The 27,212-nt window shown below is 49.4% G+C and overlaps 11 protein-coding genes across 12 annotated transcripts; 8 read left to right on the forward strand and 3 right to left on the reverse strand.

Annotated features, from left to right (window-relative positions):
- Positions 1-15: 15 nt before the first annotated feature.
- LOC132261252 (DNA-directed RNA polymerase III subunit RPC5) lies at positions 16-1,856 on the forward strand. Its single transcript, XM_059759969.1, has 5 exons — positions 16-196; positions 289-417; positions 483-1,176; positions 1,241-1,446; positions 1,512-1,856. The coding sequence occupies exons 1-5, from the start codon at positions 167-169 to the stop codon at positions 1,827-1,829; spliced, it is 1,377 nt and encodes a 458-aa protein (XP_059615952.1). The 5' UTR covers positions 16-166; the 3' UTR covers positions 1,830-1,856.
- A 39-nt stretch (positions 1,857-1,895) lies between these two features.
- LOC132261256 (cancer-related nucleoside-triphosphatase) lies at positions 1,896-2,751 on the reverse strand. The gene is made up of 2 exons (XM_059759974.1): positions 2,511-2,751; positions 1,896-2,440 (listed from the first exon to the last, which is right to left on the reverse strand). The coding sequence occupies exons 1-2, from the start codon at positions 2,545-2,547 to the stop codon at positions 1,896-1,898; spliced, it is 582 nt and encodes a 193-aa protein (XP_059615957.1). The 5' UTR covers positions 2,548-2,751.
- A 174-nt stretch (positions 2,752-2,925) lies between these two features.
- LOC132259740 (biogenesis of lysosome-related organelles complex 1 subunit 5) lies at positions 2,926-3,556 on the forward strand. Its single transcript, XM_059757491.1, has 3 exons — positions 2,926-2,985; positions 3,050-3,132; positions 3,200-3,556. The coding sequence occupies exons 1-3, from the start codon at positions 2,961-2,963 to the stop codon at positions 3,554-3,556; spliced, it is 465 nt and encodes a 154-aa protein (XP_059613474.1). The 5' UTR covers positions 2,926-2,960.
- Positions 3,557-3,561: 5 nt separating this feature from the next.
- LOC132259739 (uncharacterized) lies at positions 3,562-4,514 on the forward strand. The gene has a single exon (XM_059757490.1). The coding sequence runs from the start codon at positions 3,562-3,564 to the stop codon at positions 4,402-4,404; it is 843 nt and encodes a 280-aa protein (XP_059613473.1). The 3' UTR covers positions 4,405-4,514.
- A 20-nt stretch (positions 4,515-4,534) lies between these two features.
- LOC132259738 (zinc finger protein 816-like) lies at positions 4,535-6,957 on the forward strand. Its single transcript, XM_059757489.1, has 3 exons — positions 4,535-4,753; positions 4,818-6,568; positions 6,641-6,957. The coding sequence occupies exons 1-3, from the start codon at positions 4,622-4,624 to the stop codon at positions 6,930-6,932; spliced, it is 2,175 nt and encodes a 724-aa protein (XP_059613472.1). The 5' UTR covers positions 4,535-4,621; the 3' UTR covers positions 6,933-6,957.
- LOC132259737 (E3 ubiquitin-protein ligase ZNF598) lies at positions 6,953-9,649 on the reverse strand. 2 transcript variants are annotated; one of them, XM_059757488.1, is made up of 4 exons: positions 9,374-9,649; positions 7,513-9,309; positions 7,253-7,450; positions 6,953-7,192 (listed from the first exon to the last, which is right to left on the reverse strand). In XM_059757488.1, the coding sequence occupies exons 1-4, from the start codon at positions 9,569-9,571 to the stop codon at positions 7,028-7,030; spliced, it is 2,358 nt and encodes a 785-aa protein (XP_059613471.1). In that variant the 5' UTR covers positions 9,572-9,649; the 3' UTR covers positions 6,953-7,027. The 2 variants fall into 2 exon arrangements, with proteins under 2 accessions (XP_059613471.1, XP_059613469.1); XM_059757486.1 differs by having other exon boundaries at positions 6,953-7,189; positions 7,250-7,450; positions 9,374-9,648.
- Positions 9,650-9,888: 239 nt separating this feature from the next.
- On the forward strand, positions 9,889-11,370 carry LOC132261253 (islet cell autoantigen 1). The gene has a single exon (XM_059759970.1). It carries the CDS (start codon positions 9,986-9,988, stop codon positions 11,291-11,293), a length of 1,308 nt encoding a protein of 435 aa, XP_059615953.1. The 5' UTR covers positions 9,889-9,985; the 3' UTR covers positions 11,294-11,370.
- A 43-nt stretch (positions 11,371-11,413) lies between these two features.
- LOC132259357 (4-aminobutyrate aminotransferase, mitochondrial) lies at positions 11,414-14,526 on the forward strand. The gene is made up of 5 exons (XM_059756954.1): positions 11,414-11,616; positions 11,678-11,781; positions 12,921-13,092; positions 13,172-13,785; positions 13,879-14,526. Exons 1-5 carry the CDS (start codon positions 11,559-11,561, stop codon positions 14,398-14,400), a joined length of 1,470 nt encoding a protein of 489 aa, XP_059612937.1. The 5' UTR covers positions 11,414-11,558; the 3' UTR covers positions 14,401-14,526.
- A 76-nt stretch (positions 14,527-14,602) lies between these two features.
- On the forward strand, positions 14,603-21,291 carry LOC132259702 (TBC1 domain family member 9). Its single transcript, XM_059757434.1, has 9 exons — positions 14,603-14,792; positions 14,946-15,121; positions 15,237-15,504; positions 15,573-16,134; positions 16,208-16,356; positions 16,418-17,198; positions 17,263-17,409; positions 17,476-17,639; positions 19,758-21,291. Exons 1-9 carry the CDS (start codon positions 14,749-14,751, stop codon positions 21,061-21,063), a joined length of 3,597 nt encoding a protein of 1,198 aa, XP_059613417.1. The 5' UTR covers positions 14,603-14,748; the 3' UTR covers positions 21,064-21,291.
- On the forward strand, positions 17,726-19,688 carry LOC132259701 (T-complex protein 1 subunit epsilon). The gene is made up of 2 exons (XM_059757433.1): positions 17,726-19,270; positions 19,339-19,688. Exons 1-2 carry the CDS (start codon positions 17,871-17,873, stop codon positions 19,559-19,561), a joined length of 1,623 nt encoding a protein of 540 aa, XP_059613416.1. The 5' UTR covers positions 17,726-17,870; the 3' UTR covers positions 19,562-19,688.
- Positions 21,292-21,858: 567 nt separating the features above from the next.
- On the reverse strand, positions 21,859-26,557 carry LOC132259019 (polycomb group protein Pc). Its single transcript, XM_059756551.1, has 3 exons — positions 26,100-26,557; positions 25,369-25,636; positions 21,859-25,292 (listed from the first exon to the last, which is right to left on the reverse strand). The coding sequence occupies exons 1-3, from the start codon at positions 26,166-26,168 to the stop codon at positions 24,679-24,681; spliced, it is 951 nt and encodes a 316-aa protein (XP_059612534.1). The 5' UTR covers positions 26,169-26,557; the 3' UTR covers positions 21,859-24,678.
- Positions 26,558-27,212: the final 655 nt, after the last annotated feature.

Raw genomic sequence — 27,212 nt, forward strand, 5'->3', positions numbered from 1 at the left:
GAGAGAATGGCGTTGGCGCGTGTTTTGATTCTACACGAGTTGTCAAGTGATGCGATTGTTTCTGTTGAATTTTCTCTCGGTCTTTTGTAATGCGTTTAACGGCATTTTTCACTAATAAAACCCCTAGATAGCTAGCAATAAATTTGTAATATAATCAGGAGTGAGTATGGAGGAAGAGGATCCGGTCGTGGAGGAGGTGAGAATGCTTTTCATTCGCTTGTGTGGCTGTTTGAGGTTACGTTAGCCAACTCACATTTTCTTGTTTCTCGGCTCTTCTCGTCCTTCCAGATCCCCGTATATTTATCCAAATCCCTGGCGGAAAACTTGTATGTCTTTCAATTCTCAACGAGAGAGGGTCACTACACAATTGACTGCAATGACGTGGTGAATTGCTGTGTAAAACCGCACAATCAGCAGGTGAGAGAGTCGTTGAGAATGGTTTTGAGGTGGTTTTGACGGATGTTTTGGGGCTCTCCTTGCAGGTAAAGGTGGACTTTGGGTTGGACACCAATTCGCGCAACTATGACAACTTCAAGGGTTCACAGCTGGCCATCGGGGCGGACGGGAAGCATCCCTCAAAGGGTGACCGGCCGTCATATCCGGACGGCACGATGGACAAGATGAGCTTCATGAGCTCGAAAGCACTGCAGAATTCAGGAAATTATGTGATAGGTGTTATGCAGGATCGAGAAGTGCACACAACACCCCTTAATGGCATCCTCCAGATGCGCCCGTCCTTCTCCTATTTCGACAAACAGGACGCGCGACGGCGAGCCGAGCAGAAGACGGAGTCAGAGTTGGAGGCCGAGGAGGAGGAACTGAAGCAGATCACCGTGAAATTCGCACGCAGCAGCGACAGTGAGAAGGCGAAGAAGGCGCGCGAGAAGACATTCGACTTTCTGGCGGCGCGCGAGGCCGAGGAGCCCTGGTGTGAAGCCTTCTGGCATCCCAACCAGTCTGCGGCTGTGGAGCTGGAGAAACAGAGGCTGTTCTGCACCAAGACCACTCCCACAGGTCACACGCTGGCCTCCACGAGTCGAGACTACGTGAAGGCGCTCATCCCGCCTGAGAGGCACGACAAGTCCGTGGAGAGCATCGTGCCCAGCGGCATTGTTAGCCTGTACAAGCTGAAGGATTTGGGATTGCAGGAACAGATCAAGAACATCCTGATAGACGGTAAAATTCAACGTGAATTATTAGGGAACACACTTAACGAGTAACATTTTCTCAAATTCTACAGTCAAAATGGTGTCTCTGACGCAATTGCTGGCCATCCTGGACGATCGCGAGGCGAGTGAGGAGAAGGTGGTGCGCATCCTGCCCCTGGTGGGGATGCTGATACGCGGCAACTGGGTGGTGCAGTCAGAGATACTCTATCCGGTCGAGTCCTTCTCCAGCACCAACGGCATTTCCAGCGAGATCATGTGTCGCAGTCGGGATTACGTGGTGAGTATTTGATGATTGTGAAAGATGTTGAGGTAGTTGAGAGGCTGACTGAGGATTCTCAACAGTTGCATCAGCTGGTGAAGCGGAACTGCGTGGACAGGCAGAAGATCGCCGCGGTGATTCAGCTGCCGCCCGAGGAGGTCAAAGAGATCCTCTTGTCTGTGGCTCAGGTGTCGTCGCGTGGCTGGGAATTGCCGCTGATGCCAGATGTGCGCTTTGAGGCCAAATATCCGGAGATGGTGTCGCGGCAGGAGCTGTGGTGGCGCAGCCGGGAGGATCTGTTCGCCGAGATGGAGTCCGAGAAGGGGCCGAAGCGTGTGCGCAAGAGATCCATCAGAGAGTCCAGCAAAGTGCCGGCCGACAAGGTGAACGGCACAGCCTAATAAATGTGAACGTGTGAGAGAGAATAAGAGACAAACACTGGAATAACGAGGACGAAGAGTGACGCCTTAGATGTTGAGCATCCGGCGGACGGATGACATGATGTCTGGATAGATGTTATTGCGATTCGCCTTGGTGATCTCGAACACCTGGCAGTTGTCGATCTTCTTCAGGTTCTGGATGATGTCGCTGGAGTGTGGCGAAGTGATGGGAATTGTGGCGATCATGCATCGCCTGCCCAGGCGCAAATCCTCAGTGATTTTCACAATTCCATCCTGGAATTGCGTGCTGAACAGCTCCATCTTCCCGATTTCGTCAATCAGCAGCACAGGATCGATGTTGTTGTTGAACAGAATGGGCACGGCGATCTGATCCAGGCTCTCAATGTCCACTGAGTACCTGCTCAGCTTGTGGAGGCGCTTGAACGAAGCCAGAGCGGAAGTCTTGCTGGGTCGCGCCAAAGGTCCGCGCTGGCCATCGAAGGTCACTATATCGAAGCCCACGCGTCCGCCAAGGCCATTGCGCACTTCCTCGGTGTAGAAGCCCGTGAGAGGCACTTTGAAGCTCTTCAGGTCATCGGCAATCTTCTTCAGAATTGTCGTTTTCCCAACACCTGCGGAATTGTGGGGGCGGAAAAAGGCGCTCAGTTTGATTTTCACTCAAAAGCAGTGCCAGAAACTCACCGGGAACGCCCGTTATCAGAATTAAGTTGAAGACCATTCCTAAAACCTCTGCAGGCACTGCAGTAATCAATAAGATAGGCCAATCGATAAGAAACACATCCCCAGTTCGCTTTGTTTACGATTTTCTGCTGGGAAATTTTCCACACCCGATTGCAAATTGTCCGGTGCTCGCGCGATGTAAAAAGTGAATTTCGGGGACATTCTAAAGACTTTTCTATCTAAATACTACTCTTGGATTCACATTTTTCTTACAAAAGTAAGATTTAAAATATGTAGATAAATCTAACTTTCAATTGGAACACGAAAGAGAAGAAAATAGGTCTAGGTTGTCTTCTAGATTTTGTAGGAATCACGGAATGTCGTGAGACAATTCCGTGCATTTGTCCCCAACGAAATCCCATGGGAAAGATTTGCAACAGGGCGAAGGGATTTCGTGACATCACGTGAGCAATGACAGCTCGAGATATCGTCAAAGGTGAGAAAAGTCGTATTTTCCTCCTAAAAGCCCCTAAATTGCATCATTTTCCTATCAATTTCAGATATTGGGGAAGTTTATTCACGCATCTTCGATCATCGGCCCTTCACAAGCGCTGAAATTCAGTATTTCGTGAAGGAATTCGAAGTGAGTCAACCGTCCGGAAAGAGTGTCAATGTTGGGAATGTTCTTCAATGTACTTTTTCTTCTCCAGGAAAAGCGCAGCGACAGGGAAGTGGAGAATCTCTTTCACTGTCTGCAGAACACATCGGAGACGAAGGATTCGGGTGTGTCACGCTGCAGAGTGGCGTGCGAAGGGCATTTGGAGGAGGTGAAGAGAGCCTTGGAAGTCGCTTTGGGCGCTTGCGAGGAGGTTTGCAGTCACACGGCGGATCCCAAGCTTGCGGAGACACTCGAGGCCAATCGTGTGGCCAGGAAGGACGTATGGAGTCACTTTGTTGATGATATGGCACACAAGTGTTCCAGAGTTGATCACACTTTTGAGCAGAAAGAGGAAGAATTGCGGGATTTCTATCTGGATCTTGAGCGCAAGTTGCACATTCATCAGTGAGAGAGATGTCGAAGGGAAGCATTGTGGATCCTCGCTTGAGGATTGTGGCGTCCAAGAGGCTCTGCGATTACGTGCAGAAGCACTTGGCGGAGGAGAAGAGCCTTCCGGAGAATATGGCGAGGATTTGTGGGAAAGTGTCCAAGACATCCTTGGATGACGACACGAAAATCTACCCAAATGTGATTTACACGGAGAATGAGAAGAAATTGCTGGTGTCAGCTGAGAATTTCCTCGAGAATCCACAAGGAAAGACGTCAATTGAGGAGGAAAAACCGCCCAGTAAGAGTGAAAAGACAAAGAAGGAGCAAATCCTGACTGTGAGAGACATTAAGTGGCTCAGTGAGAAGCTGAAGGAGAAGAGAGAGTCTGGAGATCATCCGGTTTATCTTCATGAACTCCTGGAGAGCTCTTCGGTGCTTCTGCCGGAAAACCAAATAATCGCCAGAAGTCCGGAGCTCGAGAAGCGCTGTGAGACGCTGCGGAAGGAGCAGGAGGATCGCAATTATCGCCAGATGACGCGCAATGTGGAGACTTATCGGAATCATCCGTACGAAGACAGCATTGCTTATCAGATGAAGCAGATCAATAAGCAACTGATTGCCGTGGCGCAGTTCATCTTCTCGGTGATTGCGGGCTTCGTGTTTGGCTTCCTGGGCATTCAGCTGATTGTGGGGAATCTGGACTTTGGCTTCCGCCTGCTGTTGGGCATCATGTTCGCCCTGATCATCGCTCTGGCCGAGATTTACTTCCTGGCCAAGAAGCTCAATGAGAATGCCGATGAATTCAAGGTCGCTCGGTCGCCGGAGCACAAGAGCACCGCCGGTGGTGAGAAGGAGCATCGGGACTGACTTCCTGGCTAGATTAATTCCCTTTCAGAATATGTGCTTAATATTGTTCGTTATACTTTATGAGTTTGAATTGAAATATATCCCAGGAAAAAAATGAGACATTTCTGACGACGTGTCAGTGTTTCTTTGGGTTTGCCAAACTGTCAAAGTCGCGGCGTTGTTTTCAATGTGTTTTCACCGCTTTTTCTGCGCTTTCCAGTGAAAATTCTCGTGGAAAATGCTGAAGAGAGTGTGGGGAAACACTTGCCGGATGTGTCTGGAGAACAAGATCCAGTGCATCGACACAGATGTTCCGGGAACGTTTAAGGATTATGTGTCAACAATATTGTTAGAGATTTTCCAAATTACAGTGAGTTTTCTGGCATTTCCTCTGTGTTTGAGGATGTTTTCGTCTAATCCTGGATCACTTGCAGATTGTTCCTGAGGAGAATCTGCCGCAAGAGGTGTGCTTTGACTGCTTCGCAAAGTCCAACTCTCTGTGGCAATTCCGGCAGCAAGTGATTGAGAATCAACAGTTGTTGCTTCAGCAGGTCCCGGAAAGTGCTGTTGTTGCCATAGAGGAGTCAGATTATGTGGAGTCAGAGGAGTATCCGGGCGAGGAGGAGCTTGATGATGGTGTGTTGAAGGAGGAATATGGGATTGACGAGGAGACTGCAATTGAGGAGGATATTATTGTCGAGGAGCCTTGGGAAGAGGATTACAGCTTGGCAGAGGAATCTGCCATTCAGGCGGATGTTATGGAGCTGATTGAAGAGTCTGCAGATGAGGCGCCGCCAGTGCAGGAGGAGTTGATTGAGAAGCCGACGGAGGAACAGCAATCAAAGAAGCGAAAGTGGGAGAAAAATCCAAATGTTGACAGTGTTCTTCTCGAGCACTTTCCCCAATTGGCCACTGTCGTCTGTCCGCTGGACAACATGAGTTGGTCAGAGAAGGATGAACTGCTGAGGGAATTTGTGAAGCTGAAGTGCAGAGATTGCGACAGTGCGCAAGCATTTTCCACCTTCGACGACTTGCAGGATCACTACAGACTGAAGCACAGAGAGAAGCGCTGCATCGTGGAGTGCTGTGGGAAGGATTTCTCTCGCAGGGATCTGCTGTACGCTCATGTGGTGGTTCACAAGTATCCCGATGCGTTCTCCTGCTTCGTGTGCAAGCGTCAATTCAAGGGCAAGGAGCTGTTGAAGAAGCATCTCTTCACGCATCTGCCGTACGAACTGCGGCCGCTGCAGTGTGAGAAGTGTGACAAGAAGTTCCTGGCCAACAATCAGCTGCGCCTGCACATGCTGGGCCACACGCAGGAGCGACGCAAGTCACCGGCGAAACGGCGCAGCTTCCCGGGCATCACCTGGGCGGAGGGCGAGGAGACCGTGGAGGAGGAAGTGATGGACGATGGCACGGAGATGTACAAGAGTATCATTGACAACAAGATGAGAATGTACGACAAAGATCGCGCAATCTACGAACACTTCCCCGACTTTGACTACATCGGCTCCACATCAGCGTCCGTGCCGCTGGAGGAGCGAGATGAGGTGATAAGGCGCTTCGTGACGCTTCAGTGTCAAGAGTGCGACGCCCGGCCGACTTTTCCCACCTTCGAGATGCTTCAGGATCACTACGCCGAGCAGAATCACACCAATCAACCGTTCGTGGTGTGTTGCAACAAGAACTACTATCGCAAGGTGAATCTCATCAACCACATCACCTTCCACGTGAATCCCAACGTGTTCGCGTGTCCCGTGTGCGCGCATCAGTCGAAGAGCAAGGAGCTGCTGAAGAAGCACCTGTACACGCACCTGCCCAAGGCCGTGCGGCCGCTGGAGTGCGCTCAGTGTGGCAAGAAGTACGTGACGAAGGCGCAACTGCGACTCCACGTCGCCAGTCACGTGCGGAAGGAGGACAGATCGCACGAGTGTCCGGAGTGTGGCAAGAAGTTCGCCTACGACTTCGCCCTGGAAACCCATCGACGATCACACAGACGCGTGCCGGATTATGTGTGTGAGATCTGCGCCAAGACATTCACGGGAAAGAGCAACTATCAGGACCACAAGATGCGCCACCACGAAATCCCCGAGCCTGTTGTGTGTCCGATTTGTGAGAACACGTACAAGAACAAGATCAGCCTGCGAAGTCACATGGCATTGCACACGGATCTCCGCGAGCACAAGTAAGCCTCCACTTAACTCTCTCTCTGGTGATCTTGCCTGATTTCTGATGTCTCTTATTTTCTTCCTCGCAGATGTGAACAGTGCCAGAAAACCTTCACGGCCAGAGCTGGTCTTCTGGCGCACATTCGCTTCGTGCATTCGGAGCAGTTTCTCTACCACTGCAACATTTGCAAGAAGAAGCTGCGCACCAAATCGGATCACAAGGATCACATGGCAAATCATCTCGGCCAGCCGATGTATCACTGTGAATTCTGTCTCAAGTCCTTCACGGCGCGCTCATATTACTTCGCACACAGGAAGAAGGCGCATCCCGAGGAGCACGCGAAGCTGCCCAAGAAGCAGAAGTTTCACGTGGAGAACTGAAAATACATTTGCGTGCTCTTTGTCACTAGGAATAATTTATATAAATTTCACCTAAGTTTTTTTTCATCCTAGTGCACAATTTCCCCATTGCACTGTTATTTCGTCAGCAGTGGAAAGTTGTTCTCGTGCTTATGCGCCTGGAGATGATGAAAGAGATCAGCCCGAATCAGCACCTGCTTGCAGATGGAGCACACATCAATTATCGCCTCGCTGTGCTTCTTGTCCATCCTCTCTTGTTGTACATGAACTAGGAACAGCTCCTGCAACACGGGAAACATGGTGAGAATGACCATCACGAGAGATTGAGACCTGAAGACTACCTGTTGCTTCGTAATGTCCGGCAGAAGAGCCAGCAATTCTGGGAATATTTCGTTGAATTTCTCACCGAGCGCCGAGACGCAGTGCTCATAGTACGGCAAGGCGTTGTATTTGTTCTTCATGAACATCTGCGAGATTGCATGGAACTCCTTCACAGCCGCACTGCTCTTGAGGGCGTCCTGGAAGTGACGCAGGAGCACCTGAAACAAACATCTTTAAGTGATGGACAAATTCAACACGATTGAGTGCATCTCTTTCTCACCTCATTTCTCTTTTTGCTGTCCAACGGATGAATATACTTCCGCGTTGGGATGATTGAGTAACTCTCTCCGGTGGAATTGGTGAATGTTAGATTGTTGTTTGGCTTCCGGGCGACGGAATTCAGTGTGACTGAATTGAATCCCGGCGGTGGTTGACTTTTGGTTTTCCCTTTACCACCGCCGGGCAAACTATCGAAGCCCGGTGGCGGCGCTAAAGACAACAGATCGCCGGCTTTTCCTATCTTTAGGGCTCCTATTTCACTCACAATGTTATTATTATTATTGCTATGCTGATTGTTATTGTTATTCTTCCCATTCTTGCCCGCATTCTTGGCCTTCTTCTTGCCACTCTCGCTGCCCTTCGTCAAATCCGGCGCCGGAGCCACTTTGGCCTTGCGACTCTCCACCGTTTTGTTCTTCGTCGCTGACGCTGCCACCCACGTGGGCGGAGTGGATAAGGCACTTGAGCCGCCCAGTGTGGGAAAATTGTCCTCAGAGTTCAATTTGGGCACTTTGGCCTCCACTTCAGGTGCTTTTCTGGGCGCCGGCGGCGGCGGCGGCGCCCCATTGGTCACCATCATCAGTTTGGACGCTAGAGAAGCATTTGGCATGATCATAGCGTTGTCCTCGACTAGTCCTCGATGCTTCGCAGACACACTCTTTGGGTTCCCAGTCAGGGCTTTGGCACTGGGCAGCGCTGGAAAGTCTTTCGTCACGTCCGGATGCTTCGCTGGCCGGTTGGATATGTGAATGATGGTGCCTTTGGGCGGCGCAGGAGGCGCAGCTTGCGGTGGCGCTTGTGGTTTCTGCACCATCTTGCTGTAGTGACCCGTGGACGGACCCTCGAGGGATGATGTTGAGGGCATCGCCGAATTGCCACCGCCCAGAGCCGGGAAATTCTCCTTCGTCTTGGCCAGAGAGTTCGTCTTGTAGGATTTCGCCTTGATGGAGACACTAGGTCGAATCATAGGCACGGGGGCGCTATTGCCGGCTCCGCCCAGAGCCGGAAACTCTTGTTCGTCATTGGCATTGATTGTCTTTTGTGGCTGTTGCTGAATTGTTGATCCCATAAGTGGTCGATAGTGCGACGTTGTCTCGGCTTCCTGATAAGCAGGCGCTCCGTTGGGCTGTCGATTGCGTGGCACCAGAGAGAACTCAACTTCCAGCGTTCTTGTCTGCTTCGTGGCCAGTTTGCCCATCGTTCGGCTGTGCATGGACGCCTTGTGGGCGCGCAAGTCGATGTCCGTGCGAAAGACCGCCGTGAACTGCTCCTCCAGGCAGTTGCCCTCCTCGCACAGATAGTGGTCGGAGCGGAAGTGCTGCCTGAGGGATGGATAGTCGCTGTAGAATTGATTACAGCCGTCGGCATCGCAGAAGTGACAGTAGAAGTGCTCGCGTCGAAGGTGACGAAACAGCTCATCGCGGTCTAGATAGCGGATATCGCAGTACTCACAGAGCGGGTGGCCACGATGGGATGTGTTATCAGCGTCGCCTTTCCTCTTGTGCATCGCCAACTCTTCCCGAGTGTAGCAACGCCTCTCGAAGGTGAAGATCGTGAGGTTGTCCGTGCAGAGTTCGCAGTAGAACAGCTCATGATCGCGCTGAACGTGCTTTCGCAGCATTGTGAAATCCACGAACGGCGGACACTTGCAGCGCGGACATGCGTGCTCCAGGAGCTTGTAGAAGGCATTCTGAATGCCCAAATCGCCAAATACTATCCGGTACTGCTTGTCATACAAACCACTCCTGGTGCTGACCTCGAGCTGCCTGAAGGATTGCTTCTCGCGCGAGAAGATCACCTGTGGAGTGGAAAGCAGCAGCTACAGACACGCAGAGCGCCCGAAACAGCGTCTCTCGAAATACCTGCGAAAGCTCTTGGCGACAGATTGGGCACTCGTTCTGCCCGCACAGCACTCGCATCCGAGTGGAGCACACGTAGCAGACAGCGTGGTCGCAGCTCCCCACGGAGAAGATTGTCACCTCCACGAAGCACACAACGCACGAGTTCTCGTATGTCTCCTGGGACTCAGCCACAATCTTATTTGCACCCTTTCCAGACATTTTTTCGTAATTTTTCTCTCTCCGCGGAACAATAAAAAGCAGAAAATCTCATGAGAACTTGCGATTTTTTACGCCAGAGGCACGACGTGCCACGCAGGCGATCGTGGCGCCACTGTTATACGCTCACTTTGGCGCGTTTTTTGCCGAGATTTCCCGCTATCTCGATATGGTGGAGATCTTTTAAATCTCTAATCTCTGAATATTCTAAACCACTGAAATTCTCACGCACCTTCCCAAGAATTTTAAGACAGTCTTTCTTTCTGGATTCTTAACCCTTCAGTGGGTTTCCAGTGAGTCCGCCCTGCTGGAGTTGGCTGGAGTTTGCGCAAATGCGTGATGGTGAAAATTGTCAAAGAGAAGTGATAAGAATTTTTGCAGAATTTCCACGAAAATAGCTCCCCAATCTCTGGCAGGATGCTGAAATCTGAGATGCAGCACCAGTACTGGGTGACGAAGAAGACAGTACAGCGGAAATTGGGCGGCAAGGAGGACGAGTGCGTGGTGTCGAGTGACCAGGAGTTGGACACAAAGATCGACCTGTTCAAGAGCATTGCCGACAGTTGCACCCATCTGTACAGAGTGATTGATCTCTATCAGGAGCGGATGTGCATTCTGGCGCAGGAGGAGAACGCCCTGGGGAAGTTCCTGAAGGAGAATGGCAAACTGAGTGTTACGTCCAGCAAGGTGATGATCAGCGCGGGAAAGTCCATCTCGTACTGCGGGCAGCAGAGAATGGCCATCCGGTCGCCACTTGTGCGACTCCACCACGAAGTGGAGACGTTCCGGGAGCGCGCGATTGCCGATACACACGTGACAATAGCGGTGATGGAGAAGGAGAGGACGGAATACCGGGCGGCGCTGAGTTGGATGAAATCTGCCAGCGCCCAGTTGGATCCGGACAGTGGGAAGGGCCTGGAGAAGTTCAGGCGGGCGCAGAGTCACGTGAGGATCTCAAAGCAGAAGTTCGACAGGCTGACGCTGGATTGTCTGCAGAAGATCGATTTGCTGGCCGCGGCGAGATGCAATATGTTCTCGCACGCCCTTGTCGCTTATCAATCCAGCCTGATTCAATTCGCCACAAAGACGACGGAGACTTTCAGAGCTGCCTCGAAGATTCTGGACAGCGAGCCGCACTACACTTTTAGCATACTGAAAGAACTCACCCAGGAGGCCAAGGAGCAGCCCAAGGAGGCTCTTGACGAAGAGGAGAAACTTCCCGATAAGGATCGGATGCTCTTCTTCCAGGAGGACTACAAGGATGAGAAGATAATTGCCGAAACGGAGACTCCTGCGGCTCCTCTGGGAGAGAATTCCCAACTCCTGATCGACGGACTCGGTGGCGATCCGGAGAAAACGGACGATCTTCTGGGTCTCTCGATGGACTTTGGTGACTTTATGTCCAGCACAGCGCCTTCTTTCATGCCGTCTCAACTCTTAGACAATCTCACTACGCTCAATCTCGTCGATGCACCAACGCCAGAGGCCACGGACGATGCCGCGGGCCCCACGAAGACCTCAGCGATCCTTGAGCTCTTCAATCGCGCCCCCGCGAAGCCCTCAACAGGCCCACAACAGGACGCCGCGATGCCTTCCGCAGCCAAGCGCGACACGAAGCCCGGGAAGAGTGCCTGGTTCGATCTGTTCTCCGAATTGGACCCCTTCGCCAATCCCGACACCATGTCCAAGCAGATCGACGGCGGATCCAACAGCCACGCCGCTTAATTCGCCCCCCACAAATGTATTCCCCAAAACATTCCCGACTTGAGGCATATTACAATAAAAATAAAGATTTCCACATGCGGGCATTGCGCAAACGCCACTCTCGACGGCCAAGTCAGTCTCTCTCCGAGTTCCACCGCGGACAGACGCGCGCTCGTGGCTTCCCATCGATTGGCCAGAGACAGAGAGGCACTTTCAGCTCTGGCTTGGCATCCGACGATCCCCGTGTGACAAGGAAGACGCGAGAGTGAGGCTTTTCTGCGCCACAATGTACAAATCGATAAGACGCATTCCCCATCCGGTGGTGAGGAACTGCCTCAAGGATTGTGAGTCCTGAATGCAGTGGTTTTGCTTTCGAGGTCAGTTGTAAATCTCAGTTGTTTGCAGTGAGGACATTCTCCACGTCCAAGGAGCCGACCGGGCCCAGCGTGAGAACACAAATCCCCGGCCCGAGATCCACAGAATTGCTCAAGCAACTCAACACGCTTCAGGTAAGAAATTCCTTATCATTATTGCTAGGGTGCACCGAATTCCCACAGCGTCCTTGGCGAATTTCTATGCACTCTTTATTGCCTCTTCCGCGAGCTCTAATTTCTCGTGCATTGCAGAAATCGCTTTCAATTTGCGGGCATTTGCATATTCGGCCCAATCGCTAATAGAATAGAGGAAAGCGTGGCACTTTTGAACACACATTTTGAGTGACATTCTGTGAAAAAGTTTTCGTTTACACTGCAATTTGATCAAAATGATAGAGATTCAGGGCTCGTGACGTAAGATTCAAGGCTAAATTTTCATTGAAAGTAAAGAATCATTTGTGCACTTTAAGGATTCATTCCAAATGCTTCTTTTCGCTAAATTATTTTGTGGAAAACAGCGGAATTTGCTCAGTTTAACAGCGAAAAATACAGATTCGATAGTTCTAGCGAAAATAAATTGAGCATCTTTGCGCAAATAAAGGAGCTTTTTGTGCTGTTTAAGGGTATTAAAATTCAAGTATACGTCAATTCGTGCTTAAAGTAAAATTCGAGTTAGCAAATTGTTGCCAAGTTTGTTTTGCTCACATCAAACGTGAAAGAAAGCACGTGAGCTAACGCGTGTGCAACTGACCTAGTTTGTATCGGAAGTAAGGAAACTCTTTCAATTGTAAATTAATCCAGGAAATTTGCCGAAATTGATATCAGAATAAGTGCGATAACTGCGAAAAAACCGAAAAAACCTTGAACTTGAAAACGCGTAACATTTCTCTAAAGTGAGCCACCCTAGTGAGATCTTGTATTTATTTTTTTGCGCATTTTTCGTGAGACTCTTGGAGCCAAATATTTGCCACTCTGCGACGAATTTCCAATGCTGACCTTTTATGCGGCGACACGATGTTCTCCCTTTGCAGACGACAATCGTGGCAATTGATTTAAATTGGAGCCATTTAACCGGAGAGGCCTGAAAGTTGTGCGTAATTGAGACTCTGCCCCCAAAATATCCACTTCTCGGCTCTCCCAAATGATTTTTTGGTGCAAAATTCACCACGAGATACTCTTGAATATCACCGTGGGAGTTGGGCTAATAATAAAATTCATCATTCCGCGTGATAAGATAAAGCCATGATGATCTGTGATGCGGGTTTATCTTTCAGAACGCGGGTTCGGTTCAGCTGTTCGCGAACTATGACAAATCCTACAGGAACTACGTGGTGGACGCCGACGATAACATCCTGCTGGACGTCTTCACGCAGATCTCATCGGTGCCACTGGGATACAATCACCCGGACCTGCTCAGTGTCTTCACGAATGAGCACAATCTCAAGAGTGAGTGTGCCAATTATCTGGGTCACTTCTTATGCACTGCGATGATGATTAAATTGCCCTTCAATTTGTCCAATTGCAGGCCTCATCAATCGACCGGCTCTGGGAGTCTTTCCTGGCGATGACTGGCCGCAGAAGCTGCAGTCAGCACTGATGTCCATCGCTCCGCCAGGCACCAATCAAGTCACCACGATGATGTGTGGCTCCTGCTCCAACGAGAACGCCTACAAGAACATCTTCATCTGGTACAGGAAGACGCAGCGCGGCGAGGAGATGGAATTCACGCCGCAAGAGATGGAATCGTGCATGATCAACCAGATGCCAGGATCGCCAAAGCTCAGCATTTTGTCCTTCGTCGGTGCATTCCACGGACGCACTCTGGGCGTTCTGTCCACCACGCACTCCAAGTACATCCACAAGATCGACGTGCCGGCGTTTGACTGGCCAGTGGCTCCCTTTCCCCACTATCGCTACCCCTTGGCGGACTTCGTCAGGGAGAACCAGGCGGAGGACGAGAGGTGTCTGGCGCAGGTGGAGGATCTGATGAGCCAGTGGGCGAAGAAGGGCAATCCCGTGGCGGGAATCGTGGTGGAGCCTATCCAGAGCGAGGGTGGAGACAATGAGGCGTCGCCTGAGTTCTTCAGGAACCTCCAGAAGCTGGCCAAAAGCAATGGAGCGGCTCTCCTGATTGACGAGGTGAGGAATAATAGTCAATTTCTTGAGATATTCAGCTCGATCGCGCCATGAAGCACAGAATTGTTAACACTTGGGCATGAAATTCCTCCTCAGGTCCAGACTGGCGGCGGTCCGACGGGAAAAATGTGGTGCCACGAGTATTTCGATCTGCCCTCGCCTCCGGACATTGTTACGTTCAGCAAGAAGATGCAATTGGGCGGGTACTTCCACGGGGAGCACATGACACCGCCTCAGGCGTACAGGGTCTTCAACACGTGGATGGGTGATCCGGGAAAAGTGCTCCTCCTGGAGCAAGTGGCCAACGTAATCCGACGCGATGGCCTTCTGCAGCAGGTGCAGCGCGTGGGGGCGCACTTGAAGAGTGGCCTGGCGGAAATTGAGTCGGAGTTCCCACACCTTCTGAACTCCCTTCGTGGCCGCGGAACCTTCCTGGCCATCAATTGTCGCAACACGAAGCTGCGCGATGATGTGCTGCACAAGCTGAAGCAGAGAGGAGTGATTACAGGTGGATGCGGAGATGTGGCCATTCGTCTCCGACCGGCGCTGGTGTTCGAGGAGAAGCATGCCAATCTCTTCCTGGACCAATTTCGCGCTGTCATGAAAGAGGCAAAGTAAAATGCTCTGATGAATTGTGTGCTCTTATTTGTCTTCCAGTAGCGCAATATCCTTTGTTTAGCGTCTTCCACGGCTCATGCAATGCACCTGCACCAGCCACACAATAAAAGACACAATTTTAGAATACATCTCATAGTCTTTTCCTGTCCCAGGAACATCTTCCTGATCTTCCCTGAGGAATTGAATTAAAAATCATGCAGTAACGGCTGTAATTTAAAAATATTATCCATCAGCGCCTCTCGCGGAAAGTCAGTTGTACGTCACTTTCACTGTTTTTGCATCTCTTCGCTTTGTGTAATCTTTCCTGCAGAAAATCGAGTGGAAATTAATGTTGTAGTGCAATTAAAGATGTGGATTCGGCCGAAGGAATCCCTCCTGCCGCTGGCTCTCTGGTAAGTCGTGCACGACAGGTGGTATTTCCTGAAAAAAGTCCTCCTCGAAAATCTCCCATGTTTTGTGTTTTGATGTCACTGAACACACAAGAAAAAAACACCCAATTTTGCGAGGAAAGTATTGCAAAATGCACGATAAACCACTCGTTTTAGGGTCAATGAGCCGACACAGCTCGCATCCAAGTATTTTGTGATGCAGCGGAGGCGCGGTCATGGGCAATCGCGGGGTCTGTCGTCGCTGCTGGTGGGAACGCTGGACAGTGTGTTCGACACCAGACCAGCTCCCTTCCGGATTCTGCACCAGACGCCGTCCTCAGAGGTGTACTATGGTGAGTGGGCAGGCGGAAGCACCCTCTATCGATTCCTTTGTGGGCGCAATCTGGGCCACACAAAGAGCCTCCCCGCTGATAAGAGTAGTGTTGTCATTGTAGTTGTTTCGCGCAGAGATTGCCAGCGCTCTGACTGAGGATGACATCAAGCGGGACTGGGAATGGTTGTCCAACAACATGTTTCGGGTGCTCAATGAGATGGAGACTGAGGAGGAGATTACGAACTTCACGCTGTGCAAGATTCAGTCTCTTGTGGCGCACAATTCCACACCAGTGGACGAGGAAGTCAGCGATCCGAACAGTTTCCAGGTCGTGGCGTCGAAGTTCAGGGAGAGATTCAACATGCCAGAGGAGGAGCGACTCGTGAACTACTATTCTTGCAAGTACGCGACGATCAAAGTCTGGCCATGAAGTGTGCTCTTGACTCAATTCTTTTTCTCTCCTTTTCCAGCTACACGAAGAATCGCCTTCCTCGACAAGGTCACATTTATCTGTCGCTGAATCATCTGTGCTTCTACTCGTACATCTTCGGCAAAGAGACTAAGCTGGTGTTGACCTACACAGAGATCACTGACATTACGCGAGCCACAAATTCAATCAACATTCGCACGCAGGACAACAAAGAGTACACATTCGGGCTGCTCTTCTCGCCCAGTGAGACGTACAATCTCGTGGAGCAACTCAGCAAAATGGCCATGCAGAAGATGATTCAGGACCCAGAGAGTCCCATCTTCGATCACGATCCCGTGCTGTCGCGGAAGCTGAGCAAGAATGTGTCGAAGAAGTCCTTTCTGCTGCGCGATCTCACGACCAGGCAGCACAGCGATGAGTATCGCATGTTCTTCCGCCTGCCGCTCACTGAAGTCCTCGACGGGACAATCAAGGCCAATCTGTGGACGCCGTACAACAAGAAGTACGCGTCTGGCAATATCTACTTGTCGCAGAACTTCCTCTGCTTCAGGAGTGACGTCAAGAGGCTCGTCAGCGTCGTGATTTGCCTGAGAAATATTCGGGTGGGTGATTTTCGCGCAGAGATTTCCTGCTGTTTCTGTGCTAATAATCCTCCCTTGTCTCTCTCCTTCCCAGAGCGTTGAGAAGAAGGATGATTCTCTGTCGCGCTTTGACAACCAGATTGTCATTGCCACAACAGACGCTTCAGCACTCCAGTTCTCGCAGATCATCGATCGAGGCTTCTTGCTGGATAAGATCTCAGAGCTTCTCGCCAAGACGAAAATGTGAGACATTCTCCTGAGCCCGAATCTCTGCGATTACTAACTCTGCTCTCTTATCTTGCAGTCCAATCCACGTGGATCGTCCAAATTACGATAAAGGATGGACAAAAGTTCAGGCCTTGATCAATCAGCGTCGCGAGGAGGACGAAGGTATGCTGGGAAAGCAACGGCGCAAGCTGAACGACTGGGAGGTGCACTTCCGCGAGTACGGACGCGGTGTGTCGATGTTCAGGACGTGGGATGTGGCCAATCTGGTGCTCAAGGGCATCCCGGATCGCCTGCGTGAGGAGGTGTGGATGACGTTCTCGGGCGCCATTCACGATCGCGACATGAATCCGGGGCTGTATGAGGATCTCGTGGAGAAGTCCATGCTGAAGTACACGCCGGCGCATGATGAGATCGAGCGCGATCTGCACAGATCACTGCCGGAGCATCCGGCCTTTCACACGGACGAGGGAATCGACGCCTTGCGCCGCGTGTTGCAGGCCTATGCATACCGAAATCCCCAGATTGGCTACTGTCAGGCCATGAATATTGTGTCATCTGTGTTTCTCGTGTTTTGCGACGAGGAGAACGCCTTCTGGCTGCTGGCGAGACTCTGTGAGACTCTCTTGCCGGATTACTACAACGACAAGGTGGTGGGCGCCCAGATTGACCAGGGTGTGCTCAATGAGCTGATCTCGGAGTTCCTGCCCAATCTGTTTGAGCGCCTGGATCAGCTGGGGATGATCAAGATGATCTCTCTCTCCTGGTTCCTCACCATTTTCCTGTCTGTGATGCCGTACGAGAGTGCTCTTCACGTGATTGACTGCTTCTTCTACGATGGTGCTCGTGTTATCTTTATGGTAAGCCAGATGCCCAGCTGCAATCCACGAATCGTGTGGCTCACATGCTGATTATGTTCAACAGATTGCCCTGAAAGTATTGGAGTGGAATGAGGAGGGAATGCTGTCCTGCCAGGATGATGGTGAAGCTATGCAGATTCTCTCGACATATCTCGGTGGGATATTCAATCCAGAATATCCCACTTATACGAAGAATCTTGCAAAGCACAGGGTGAGTCCTAATTGCTACTTTCAATGAGTTTAAACACCAATTTCGTCCTGTTTCTTGCAATTTCAGACAGAGAGAATTGAGATTCTCATCGAGAATGCATATCAAACGTATGAAGAGAGCATCACAGCGCAGAAAATTGAGGAGCTGAGGAATAAGCATCGTCGGAAGATTGTGCATCAATTCGAGGTGGATACGGAGAATAGCATTATTCGTCAGCTGAGGGGGAAAAGGTAAGAGAGAAAGAGAAATTTTGCAAGGCAGTGTAAATGTTTCAAATGAAACGGAATTATGTCATGTTGTCGCGAAGATCCGCGAGGGCGCGCTGGGGTGCTCAGATTGTTCTCGAAGTGCGCCTGACATTGTTTTTCTCGGCGAAATTGTGTCGGTGCGGAAACATCTGTTTATATCCTGTGAATTTTGAGTCATCCGCGTGTGTTTTTGACTGAATTGAAACGGTGAAGATGGTGGGAATGCCAGGATCTCTTGCATTTGATGAGTTCGGGCGGCCGTTCATCATATTGCGCGATCAGGAGCGGCAGAAGCGCCTCACGGGTGCCGATGCTATTAAGAGCCACATCCTGGCGGGCAGGCAGATTGCCGCCACCATCAGGACGTCGCTGGGGCCAAAGGGGCTGGACAAGATGCTGGTGAGCGGGGACGGCGACGTGACGGTGACGAACGACGGGGCGACGATTCTGAAGCTGATGGAAGTGGAGCACGAGATTGGGAAGCTGATGGTGCAGCTGAGCCAGTCGCAGGACGACGAGATCGGCGACGGCACCACAGGAGTGGTGGTGTTGGCCGGGGCGCTGCTGGAGCAGGCGGAATCGCTGCTGGACAGAGGAATTCACCCCATCAGAATTGCCGATGGCTTCGAATTGGCGGCTCAGTGCGCCGTGAAGCATCTGGACAGCATCGCTGAGCCCTTCCCGGTGACCACGGACAACACGGAGCCGCTGGTGAAGGTGGCCATGACGACGCTGGGCAGCAAGATCATCAACAAGTGCCACAAGCAGATGGCAGAGATTGCGGTGAATGCGGTGCTTTCGGTGGCGGATCTGGAGAAGAAGGATGTGAACTTCGAGCTGATCAAGATTGAGGGAAAGGTGGGCGGACGCATGGAGGACACGACGCTGGTGAAGGGCGTGGTGATTGACAAGTCAATGAGTCACCCGCAAATGCCGAAGACGCTCAAGGACGTGAAATTGGCCATCCTGACGTGTCCGTTTGAGCCGCCCAAGCCCAAAACCACCCACAAGCTGGACGTGACGTCGGCGGAGGACTACAAGGCGCTGCGCCAGTATGAGCAGGAGAAGTTCACACAGATGGTGGATCAAGTGAAGGCCGCCGGCGCCACGCTGGCCATCTGTCAGTGGGGCTTCGACGATGAGGCCAACCATCTGCTGCTGCAGAAGGAGTTGCCGGCCGTGCGCTGGGTGGGAGGGCCGGAAATCGAGCTGATCGCCATTGCCACGGGCGGCAGGATTGTGCCGCGCTTCGAGGAGTTGTCGACGGACAAGCTGGGTACGGCGGGACTCGTGAGGGAGATTGCCTTTGGCACCAGCAAAGAGAAGATGCTGGTGATTGAGGAGTGCAAGAACTCGAAGGCTGTTACCATTCTCCTTCGCGGTGGAAATCAGATGATCATTGCCGAGGCGAAGAGGTCCATTCACGATGCCCTGTGCGTCGTGAGGTCGCTGATTAAGGACTCGCGGATTGTGTACGGCGGCGGAGCGGCGGAGATTAGCTGCGCCGTGGCGGTGGCCAAGGAGGCTGATCAGCTGTCGACGCTGGAACAGTACGCCTTCCGTGGATTCAGTGTGGCACTCGAGAGCATTCCTCTGGCTCTGGCTGAGAACAGGTGAGTTTCTCCGCTCCCACAATTTGACACAATATTCTCACGATCTTCTTTTCCTCTCCCTTTTTCAGCGGCCTGGCACCCATTGAGACGCTGACGGAGCTGAAGTCTCGCCAGCTGAGCGAGAAGAGCAACACTCTGGGCGTGGATTGCATGCTGACGGGCAACTGTGACATGAAGCAGCACAATGTTGTGGAGTCTCTGCACTCCAAGAAGCAGCAAATTGTCCTGGCCACGCAGCTCGTGAAGATGATCCTCAAGATTGATGACATCCGATCTCAGGGCGATGTTTAACTCCTGCACAACGTCCACGTATTACTAGCTTTGCGAACACGTTTTAGCCTAATACTTCTCTGTATTCTTTTTCCCCAGTAACTTCATGCATCATCATTAATAAAGGAAGATTAACATTTTAATACAACTTTCTCAGTGTTTAATTAAACTCTGTCTTCAAGATGTTCAAGTTGATAAGTGATTCTTAACTTTGCAGCTACTTCACGCCGGACGAATTGAGGCTTCTGTTGTCGCTGATTCGCGAGGAGAAGCTGAGGAGCAGCCGGAAGAGTGCCATGAAGGCGCCAGCATTCCAGGGCGAGCCTGTGACGCCGGTTGAGACGCTCTTCGACGAGGAGGCGCTGAAGGATCCGTTCGCGCGCAAGGGCATGGACGTGCGGGAGCCCCGATTGGAGATGTACAACGTGGACTTTGAGATCTTCAAGACGCTCTTCGCGGAGTTGACACTGTGGAAGCGCTGTCAGGCCGTGGACTTGGCGGAGAAGCTCTTCCAGTTGCTGGACAAGAAGTCTCTGGGCTATCTGGACTTTGAGCAGGTGATCCTGGGCCTGGGCGTGGTGTGCTGCGGCCAGACGAAGGACAAGCTGAGACTGTTGTACATTCTGCACCTGCCGCCGCTGCTGCCCAAGGCGGAGATTGAGATGGGGCGCCAGACGATCTTCAGTGGACGGACAAAGGATGACATGGCCGAGGTGGCGGCCGAGGCGGAGTATTTCTTCAGCGAGACGGCGACAGAGGACACATTCCCCACGCTCACAGACACAGCGTTCGACATTCACACCCCGCCGATGGATTTGCTGGTGTTGCCGGACAAGTCGGGCAGCGCCACGCCAAATCTCAGCGTGAATTCAGGGAGCGGAGGAGCTCGCACGTCTGTGTTCTATGTGGACTTGCCCACGGGCGGCTGCAAGTCCATTGACACGGTGTCGGACATCAGCGATCTGGGCTTGCGGGACAGAGAGAGCAACTGCGACGACTTCTCCCACCTGTCGCAGGAGGGCGGAGCCGCCAGGATCTCGATGCCCTCGTCGTTTGGTGAGACGCGGAGCCTCAGTAGCTTGCGCCACTTCGTGGACCAGTCGTGGGATGTGTCGCTGGAGGGGAGAATTGTGCCAAACATGCTGCAGGCGAACTTCATGATACTCTGGACGTCCCTGCTGGAGATCCTGGGCCACACCAATGACTACCTCAGGCACTCGTACGAGCAGCTGATCTGTCTGGGGCACCAGCAGCGCGCCAGCCAGTCCGCCAAGACGTCCGGCACGAGCATCAATAGTCTCACGCAAGTGACGATGCCGGAAGTGCTGGAAGAGGACCCGAATGGCAATCCCTCGTCACCCGAGCAGTCGTCGTCCCAGGGCGTCGTGGCGCGCTGGAATATCGCCTTCACGCAGTTCAGCGACGCCGTGACCAGACACGTGGACGCCGAGATGAGCAAGAGAGTGTCCGTGCGCGAGGAGATTGAACGGCTGCAGAAGAACAGGAGGAAATGCAAGGCCTAAAGCCGAGATTCGTGAAGCTTCTCGAGTGTGAGCGTCGCAAAAAGGTAATTTGTAGATGATTTTGTGTCTCTTTTTGTCTAATAAAAATTGTTCTACTGATTTGTGAGTGAGTTTTGTGAGAAGATTCCGAAGATTCCCAGTGGCGATGACCTGGACAACCTTGAATTTCGCGGAGGTGAAAGACTTCAGCGCGTTTCTCTCAACCTTTGGGCTTGTAAAGGGTGCGTCATTGAGAATAGTTCTGGACCGATGAGAATTTAGTTTCCATCACAATCGGAATATCAATTCTCAGGACTTCTGACTGCGCGGATTGATTAAAACAAGACTTTAATCAACTAATAACCGGAATATAACCGAAAACCGACTTAAATCTGACTGATAAACCTTAAAATTCACGTTTTTCACCAATATTTTAGTATTTTTCCTAAAATCACAATTTTCATGTGGTAAAAATACGCAATTCTACCAATAGAGTGAAAATACTTTCAGTGTAGGCGCAAGAATCTCTATTTTAAGGTGTTTTTCAGCCTAAAATCAGTCACATAACCTAGAAAAATACGTCAAAATTTGAACTTGGATATAAATTAGTTTCTGAGAGTAAAATAATCAACAGAAAATCAAAACTTTCACTTGGGTTGATCTTTTTGATGATTATTAGGAGTAGTTTTTGGGTGAATTCTTCAATTCTTGGCGCTCAATTCCTCAATGTTTCACCCCTGGAAATGATCTATTACGGCCGTGGCGAATCAATTTCGTCTAAATAGCAGAGCAAGAGTGATGGCAAAAAGAGGCAAATTATGTTTTAAGTATTTTATTGGTTTTTTGTACCTCCTCTATGATTGATACAAATATTTACAGAATTATTAAGCGATTAGTTTATGCTTTTGTTTGCAAAACAGTATTGCATTTTCTCAAGATCATTTTCTTATTTCTCTTTCACTGTCTTCCCTTTTCTATTTCTTTCTTCCTTTCTTTTGTCGTTATGATCTCTTTGCTCAAGAATCTCTCTCTCTCTCTGGAGAGAGTTTTTTGCGCTCGGGAGGAGAAAATATAAAGTTTTCAATAATATTGAGAATAAAAGCAAAACTTGTGAGAAATTTCACATTTTTTTTTACAGCATTTCCAATTTGTTTTTCTTCTTCTTCTCCTTCACTAACATTACAAAGAATTTCAACCAAAATTTTACATTTTATCATGCTTTTTGGTATACCAATAAATTAGTTGTTTTTTTTTTCTTTCATTGACTTTGAGTTTGTTTTTTTGTGTGTATAATATGACAAAATTAATAAATAAGATAAACGTTTAAAATATTACTTGATTAAATCATTTCTTTTTTAAATCAATAGTAAATAAAATAAAATTATAAAAATTAGATAAATGAAATAATTGAGATACAATTGTAGGAAAAAGGATAGCTTTCTTGATTTTTTCCCTCTCTTTCTCTCTCTCTCTTTCTCTTCATTATCCCTTATAAAAAAAAACTTATGCACACACACGAAGCACGCACACACAAATAATTTATTATTTCAAAAGAATTTTTGTTTAAAAGAATTTCCTTCTTTACCCTGTGTTAAGGTGAGTTTAAAATAATTAATATAAGTTGATTATACAAAAAAAATCAAGGTTTGTTAATTTAATAAACAAAAGTAATAGAATTTTTGATTCAAATTTGGTGCAGTTTTCTTCCTAAAATTACACAAAAAATAATAATAAAACATTATATAATACTTAAATGTGCATTCTTCTCTCAAATATTATTATTATTCAATAAAATAGAATATATTAAGTTTAATAATACATTAAGGTATTCCTTTAATTTTCCTTCATATTCCTTTTTTTGTTGTTGTTCTTCTTCAAATAAATAAAGGATAAAATGCAAGAGAATTTATATGAAGCAAGCCTACTGGGTGTTTTTTTTTCCTTTAAAGAGTTTTAAGATATTTTCTTTTCTATTTGCTTTGCTCTAATCATGGGATTTAAAAAGTATTAGTTTTTTGTTACTTGATTATTTCCATTCATCAAATACTTGATAGACGCTTTTTCTCTCTCTCTCTCTCTCTCTCTTCATGCTTCTTAGAAATTGAGAATAAAACCAAGGAAAGGGTATTTTAGAATATCTTTGTAATATGTCCCTAATCTTTTCTCATAGTTTAAGTCCTAGTTTTTTCTTCCTTTCTCATCATTTTACATATGAAATATATAGTAGTATGTTCATTTTATAGATTACAAACATTACATAGGGTTTTAAGAGAGTTGGTTTTTTGTTGGTGTGTGTTTTTTTTCCATTATTACAGGAAGGACTGCAATTATCTTTGAAGAATATTAAGACTTTTATACCATTTTTTTTAGAGGGCTTTTTCGAGGAGTTTTCTACGCTTTTTTCTCTCACTGGGTTAATTTGTGACGAAATGTGTGTGTATAAAAATTTTTCTTTTTTTTTCTTGATATAATCTATTGGAGATATTTTTGCCATGACTTTTCGTATTTTCTAATGTTTTCTTGCTAAATTTCTAGATTTTTACCTTAATCGAGAGCTACAATAGGGGGGAAGGGATGTAAATAAGGGTGTTCACCGGGTTATGGCTATACAATAAAAGTGATTTGGGAGGCGAGGGCGCGAAAGGGGGGACACACAGTATTTGCAATAACATGCCTCTTCCCGTCTTCAGGCCGTGAGACAAGAGTTACACAAGTAAATACCATCATAATAAATAAGATTTTTGTCCATGCTAAAATGTTTAACATCTAATAATTTCTATTAGTGATAACTATAAATATATATTTTTTTTATTTCAATATATATGTTTTTAGTTTGATAAACTCTTAAATACTTTAATTCTCTCTTCCTCTTGTGTGTATTTTTCTGCCTTGTTTTTCGATCCTCTCGCTTAATTTGTGTCCACGCGCGCCATTGTGAGATTTTCTTTCCTCTGATTGCAAGGACTGTCCAAATCTCACACATCCTTCCGGGCCTCTTCTTCGCTTGTTTTCAGGTGTCCTTTTTCTACTTCTTCGTCAAAACACAAGAAAATATAAACATAAAGATCCTCATCTTGTCTCCACCGCAAAAAATCATCAAAAAAGCTAAAATCTGGGCTTTTCAGTCGCTCTTTCTCTCACTTATTCCACTTCCTGCTCCGCTTATCGCTTCCTCACTTGATCCTCCGTGGTCTCACACATCTCATTGAATTTATTTACATGTACACAAAAATAGTTTTAAAATTCATATCACTAGAATTGAGGCATTTATCATCTTTCTTGCTTCCGTTTTCTCTTTCTCTCTCTCTTCTCTGTCTCAAATTTGTTTTCTCTGCCACTCAAAAGAACCACAGAAAAGTGTGTGGATGCGCTTTTCCTCTTTCTCTCCTTCTCGCACTTATTAGTGTGTGTTTTTTTTTAGCCTCATCTAACAACAATATAATGTAACAATCAGAAGAAAATCATATTAATTTTCTCATCCATCATCGCACAAGAGACAAAGGAAAAATATATATACCTTTTAAATTAAAAGATAAAAGAGAGTTGCGATCTTTCTTCGCAAAGTGTAGAATTAAGCAAAAAAGGGGGAAAATCAACTTGAGGCTCCAAATCAAGTGCGCGTAATCCTGACGCGCCTTAATTTGTCACATCACTCTTGAGATCTCTCTCCCGGAAGAATCCCCGCTCCGTCTTGCACTCGCGAATGGTCACAGTCTCGAGGTTCACCGTGACGTCCGTGATGAAGACCTGGTCCGTGACCCGCGATTTGGGCAGCCAGAGCTTCGGTGAGGCGGTTTTCGGTGACAGTGGGATTTCATGTACTTTCTTGATGGTGTTGTTATTGTTCGCCTTCGGCTGCTGCTGCTGCTGCTTCTTGCCCTCGTCGCTCTTCTTGGGCTCCTCGGCCGGCGCTTCCGGCGCGTCGGGCTTCACGTCTGCGGCTGGTGTGTCAGATTCCGGCCGCGAGGCCGGAGTCTCGGGCGATAGAGGAGCGCTGGGCTCCGTCCGACTGGGCACAGAGACTGTCAGGGGCTTGAGGGCGGGCGCCTCCGTGGTGACGTGGGCTACTTTGGCTGGTGGACCCTCCGAGGAGGTCTTAATGGTGACACCGATCTTCCCGGACTCCTTCGATAACACCTCCGCTTTGCGCTTTGTACCCGCCAAGTGCTCCCTCAGCGGCTGATCCTCGCTACTGCTGGAGTTTGTGTCCACCAGGTCCGCCAGGATGGCCTTGCCCGTACTGCTGGACACTGCAAAATACCCAAAAAAAACCCATCGTTAGTCCTTCGCACGCCAGGAGAGTCTCTGAATTCCCCCCCAACAAACCTGTGTCTCTGTATGATTTGTCTTTGTGCTTCTCCTTCACGGGCTCGTCCACCACTGTCTGTGCATCTGTCTCCTCATCCTCAGACTCCAGGCCGCGCTCCACCGCCCTCTCCTTCTTCTTCCCACGCTTCCCGGGCGTCGATGACCCCTTCTGCAGCGACTCCTCGTAGATGTCAATGAGACGCGTGTCGAGGATATTCTCCTCCGGCTCCCACGTATTGTGTCGTTGACTCCATCCTTTCCACTTCACACGATACTCCACTTTGCCCTGTGCGGAGAGAGAGAGAGAGAGAGAATGGCCATCAGAACCTCATCCCACCGCGCGATGCTTCCGGACACCCGTGTTCGCGGATGTTCCGCGAGAGGACGCCCCAAGCCTGACATGGATGTCACTGCACCTTCGGGCCTCGGTGGAAAAATGGAAAAATCCAGCGTGAAACGCACCGGGAATGCGCCAATGTGCGATGCACGGGATTCCAAGGATGCCACAGGATGGGGAAATGCAAGGTCACAGAGTGTAGGTGGGCGGGATGATGGTGGAAATGAGGTAAAAACTTATCCCCTACTTTCAACAATGGCTGCGTTTTCCTCCCGTGTCAGGGCCACTATTTTGGGCAAAAAACACAGCCACTGCCACACATCCCGGCAAATGCTAATAACCAGCACCCCCATGGGGTGTCACTGCACACATTTGGTGTGCCTCCCGGTGCTCCCAATGGGGAGAAACTCACCTTTTTGTTGGTTCTTTTTGTTATAATTTTCTCTGCAGCATAGACGCGATCGTCGCTTCCATTATCCATTTTTACACCGCTCAACACTGGATTCTCACGGGAATTTACGTAATACAGCACAAAACACCGTCACCAGCGTCCCGAGGAAGCCCACCCAGGCACCAGCACACCGCGGAAAAGCGTCCGGAAAGTCGGGCAAAAGACGCGTGTCAGCCGAGAGGAAAATCACACTCTCCGCGAATGAATTGCGTCGCAATTGCGGGGGAAGATTTCACGGCGATCCGATGGGATGAGGTGTGTGAACGCACGAACTGGACTGAATGGGTGAGTAGCTGCACACTCCACAAATTGTGACTCTTCACGCGTGAAAGGGGCTTGGAAGATGATGTTGAGAATAGCTTGGCGATTCGCGCCTCCGTCCGTGGAATCTTGACTCTGTCTGACGAACGAAGATACTGAGAAGCAGAGGCAATTCCTTCTGGCTCTTGGCCATCAAATGTGCAGCGAAGAGAGACACTATAGCTGTCTCCATTGCTCTCACATCGCGCCCGAGGTGGTGATTTGCGGCGCAAAAATGCCACCTAAACCACTCCTGATCACCCCAAAGTCACTCCAGGGAGCTCCTGCAGCTCTCCATCCACACCCTGATGCTGCTTTCCTGCACAATCACTCACCACTTGGGGATGAAAATGCTGCCTTTGCGAGGCAATGCTTCACTCCTCGCCCGATTGCCAGCAGTTGGAGAGAGACGGCACTATGTCACTCTCCTGCACTTCCCACCTCTCTCTGTCTTCCTTCGCGTTTTTCTTCACTTTTTTCCACACAAACACACACACACACACACGCGATATCTTCTGCCCATAAGAGCACTCCTTGCGGCAGGAAGAGGACGAAAAATCCAGCCGAAAGCAGGACAATGGAAAACAATTTCGCTAGAGATGAAATCACTGGAAAATCCATCAATTCTCGTTTGATGATTCATCAAGGATTGACGAGCAAAGCCCGCCCTCAAAATGGCAACAGGATGAGTGGAAAAATTTTGGCGCGCACGTGAAATTTTCCACCATCCCGAGGGTGTCCTTCAAGGTGACCCGGAGAGGCACACTTCTGACC

This window comes from Phlebotomus argentipes, unplaced genomic scaffold (genome assembly GCF_947086385.1).
Source record: "Phlebotomus argentipes unplaced genomic scaffold, Phlebotomus argentipes genome assembly scaffold_18, whole genome shotgun sequence".
NCBI lineage: Eukaryota > Metazoa > Arthropoda > Insecta > Diptera > Psychodidae > Phlebotomus > Phlebotomus argentipes.

Excerpts from the sequence above, each read along its gene's own strand:
- LOC132261252 (XM_059759969.1), top strand. The coding sequence starts at position 167 with ATGGAGGAAGAGGATCCGGTCGTGGAGGAG. Across the intron at positions 418-482 it reads TAAAACCGCACAATCAGCAG|GTAAAGGTGGACTTTGGGTT; the intron begins GTGAGAGAGTCG and ends CTCTCCTTGCAG. Across the intron at positions 1,177-1,240 it reads CAAGAACATCCTGATAGACG|TCAAAATGGTGTCTCTGACG; the intron begins GTAAAATTCAAC and ends CAAATTCTACAG.
- LOC132261256 (XM_059759974.1), bottom strand. The coding sequence starts at position 2,547 with ATGGTCTTCAACTTAATTCTGATAACGGGCGTTCCCG. Across the intron at positions 2,441-2,510 it reads TCTGATAACGGGCGTTCCCG|GTGTTGGGAAAACGACAATT; the intron begins GTGAGTTTCTGG and ends ACAATTCCGCAG.
- LOC132259740 (XM_059757491.1), top strand. The coding sequence starts at position 2,961 with ATGACAGCTCGAGATATCGTCAAAG. Across the intron at positions 2,986-3,049 it reads AGCTCGAGATATCGTCAAAG|ATATTGGGGAAGTTTATTCA; the intron begins GTGAGAAAAGTC and ends TATCAATTTCAG. Across the intron at positions 3,133-3,199 it reads ATTTCGTGAAGGAATTCGAA|GAAAAGCGCAGCGACAGGGA; the intron begins GTGAGTCAACCG and ends TTTCTTCTCCAG.
- LOC132259739 (XM_059757490.1), top strand. The coding sequence starts at position 3,562 with ATGTCGAAGGGAAGCATTGTGGATCCTCGCTTGAGGATTGTGGCGTCC.
- LOC132259738 (XM_059757489.1), top strand. The coding sequence starts at position 4,622 with ATGCTGAAGAGAGTGTGGGGAAACACTTGCCGGATGTGTCTGGAGAAC. Across the intron at positions 4,754-4,817 it reads TAGAGATTTTCCAAATTACA|ATTGTTCCTGAGGAGAATCT; the intron begins GTGAGTTTTCTG and ends GATCACTTGCAG. Across the intron at positions 6,569-6,640 it reads ACGGATCTCCGCGAGCACAA|ATGTGAACAGTGCCAGAAAA; the intron begins GTAAGCCTCCAC and ends TCTTCCTCGCAG.
- LOC132259737 (XM_059757488.1), bottom strand. The coding sequence starts at position 9,571 with ATGTCTGGAAAGGGTGCAAATAAGATTGTGGCTGAGTCCCAGGAGACA. Across the intron at positions 9,310-9,373 it reads GTCGCCAAGAGCTTTCGCAG|GTGATCTTCTCGCGCGAGAA; the intron begins GTATTTCGAGAG and ends TCCACTCCACAG. Across the intron at positions 7,193-7,252 it reads CGGACATTACGAAGCAACAG|GAGCTGTTCCTAGTTCATGT; the intron begins GTAGTCTTCAGG and ends CCCGTGTTGCAG.
- LOC132261253 (XM_059759970.1), top strand. The coding sequence starts at position 9,986 with ATGCTGAAATCTGAGATGCAGCACCAGTACTGGGTGACGAAGAAGACA.
- LOC132259357 (XM_059756954.1), top strand. The coding sequence starts at position 11,559 with ATGTACAAATCGATAAGACGCATTCCCCATCCGGTGGTGAGGAACTGC. Across the intron at positions 11,617-11,677 it reads GAGGAACTGCCTCAAGGATT|TGAGGACATTCTCCACGTCC; the intron begins GTGAGTCCTGAA and ends AGTTGTTTGCAG. Across the intron at positions 11,782-12,920 it reads AGCAACTCAACACGCTTCAG|AACGCGGGTTCGGTTCAGCT; the intron begins GTAAGAAATTCC and ends TTTATCTTTCAG.
- LOC132259702 (XM_059757434.1), top strand. The coding sequence starts at position 14,749 with ATGTGGATTCGGCCGAAGGAATCCCTCCTGCCGCTGGCTCTCTG. Across the intron at positions 16,135-16,207 it reads TTTGCCTGAGAAATATTCGG|AGCGTTGAGAAGAAGGATGA; the intron begins GTGGGTGATTTT and ends TCTCCTTCCCAG. Across the intron at positions 17,640-19,757 it reads CGTCAGCTGAGGGGGAAAAG|CTACTTCACGCCGGACGAAT; the intron begins GTAAGAGAGAAA and ends TTAACTTTGCAG.
- LOC132259701 (XM_059757433.1), top strand. The coding sequence starts at position 17,871 with ATGGTGGGAATGCCAGGATCTCTTGCATTTGATGAGTTCGGGCGGCCG. Across the intron at positions 19,271-19,338 it reads CTGGCTCTGGCTGAGAACAG|CGGCCTGGCACCCATTGAGA; the intron begins GTGAGTTTCTCC and ends TCCCTTTTTCAG.
- LOC132259019 (XM_059756551.1), bottom strand. The coding sequence starts at position 26,168 with ATGGATAATGGAAGCGACGATCGCGTCTATGCTGCAGAGAAAATTATA. Across the intron at positions 25,637-26,099 it reads CAAAAAGAACCAACAAAAAG|GGCAAAGTGGAGTATCGTGT; the intron begins GTGAGTTTCTCC and ends CTCTCCGCACAG. Across the intron at positions 25,293-25,368 it reads CAAATCATACAGAGACACAG|TGTCCAGCAGTACGGGCAAG; the intron begins GTTTGTTGGGGG and ends GGTATTTTGCAG.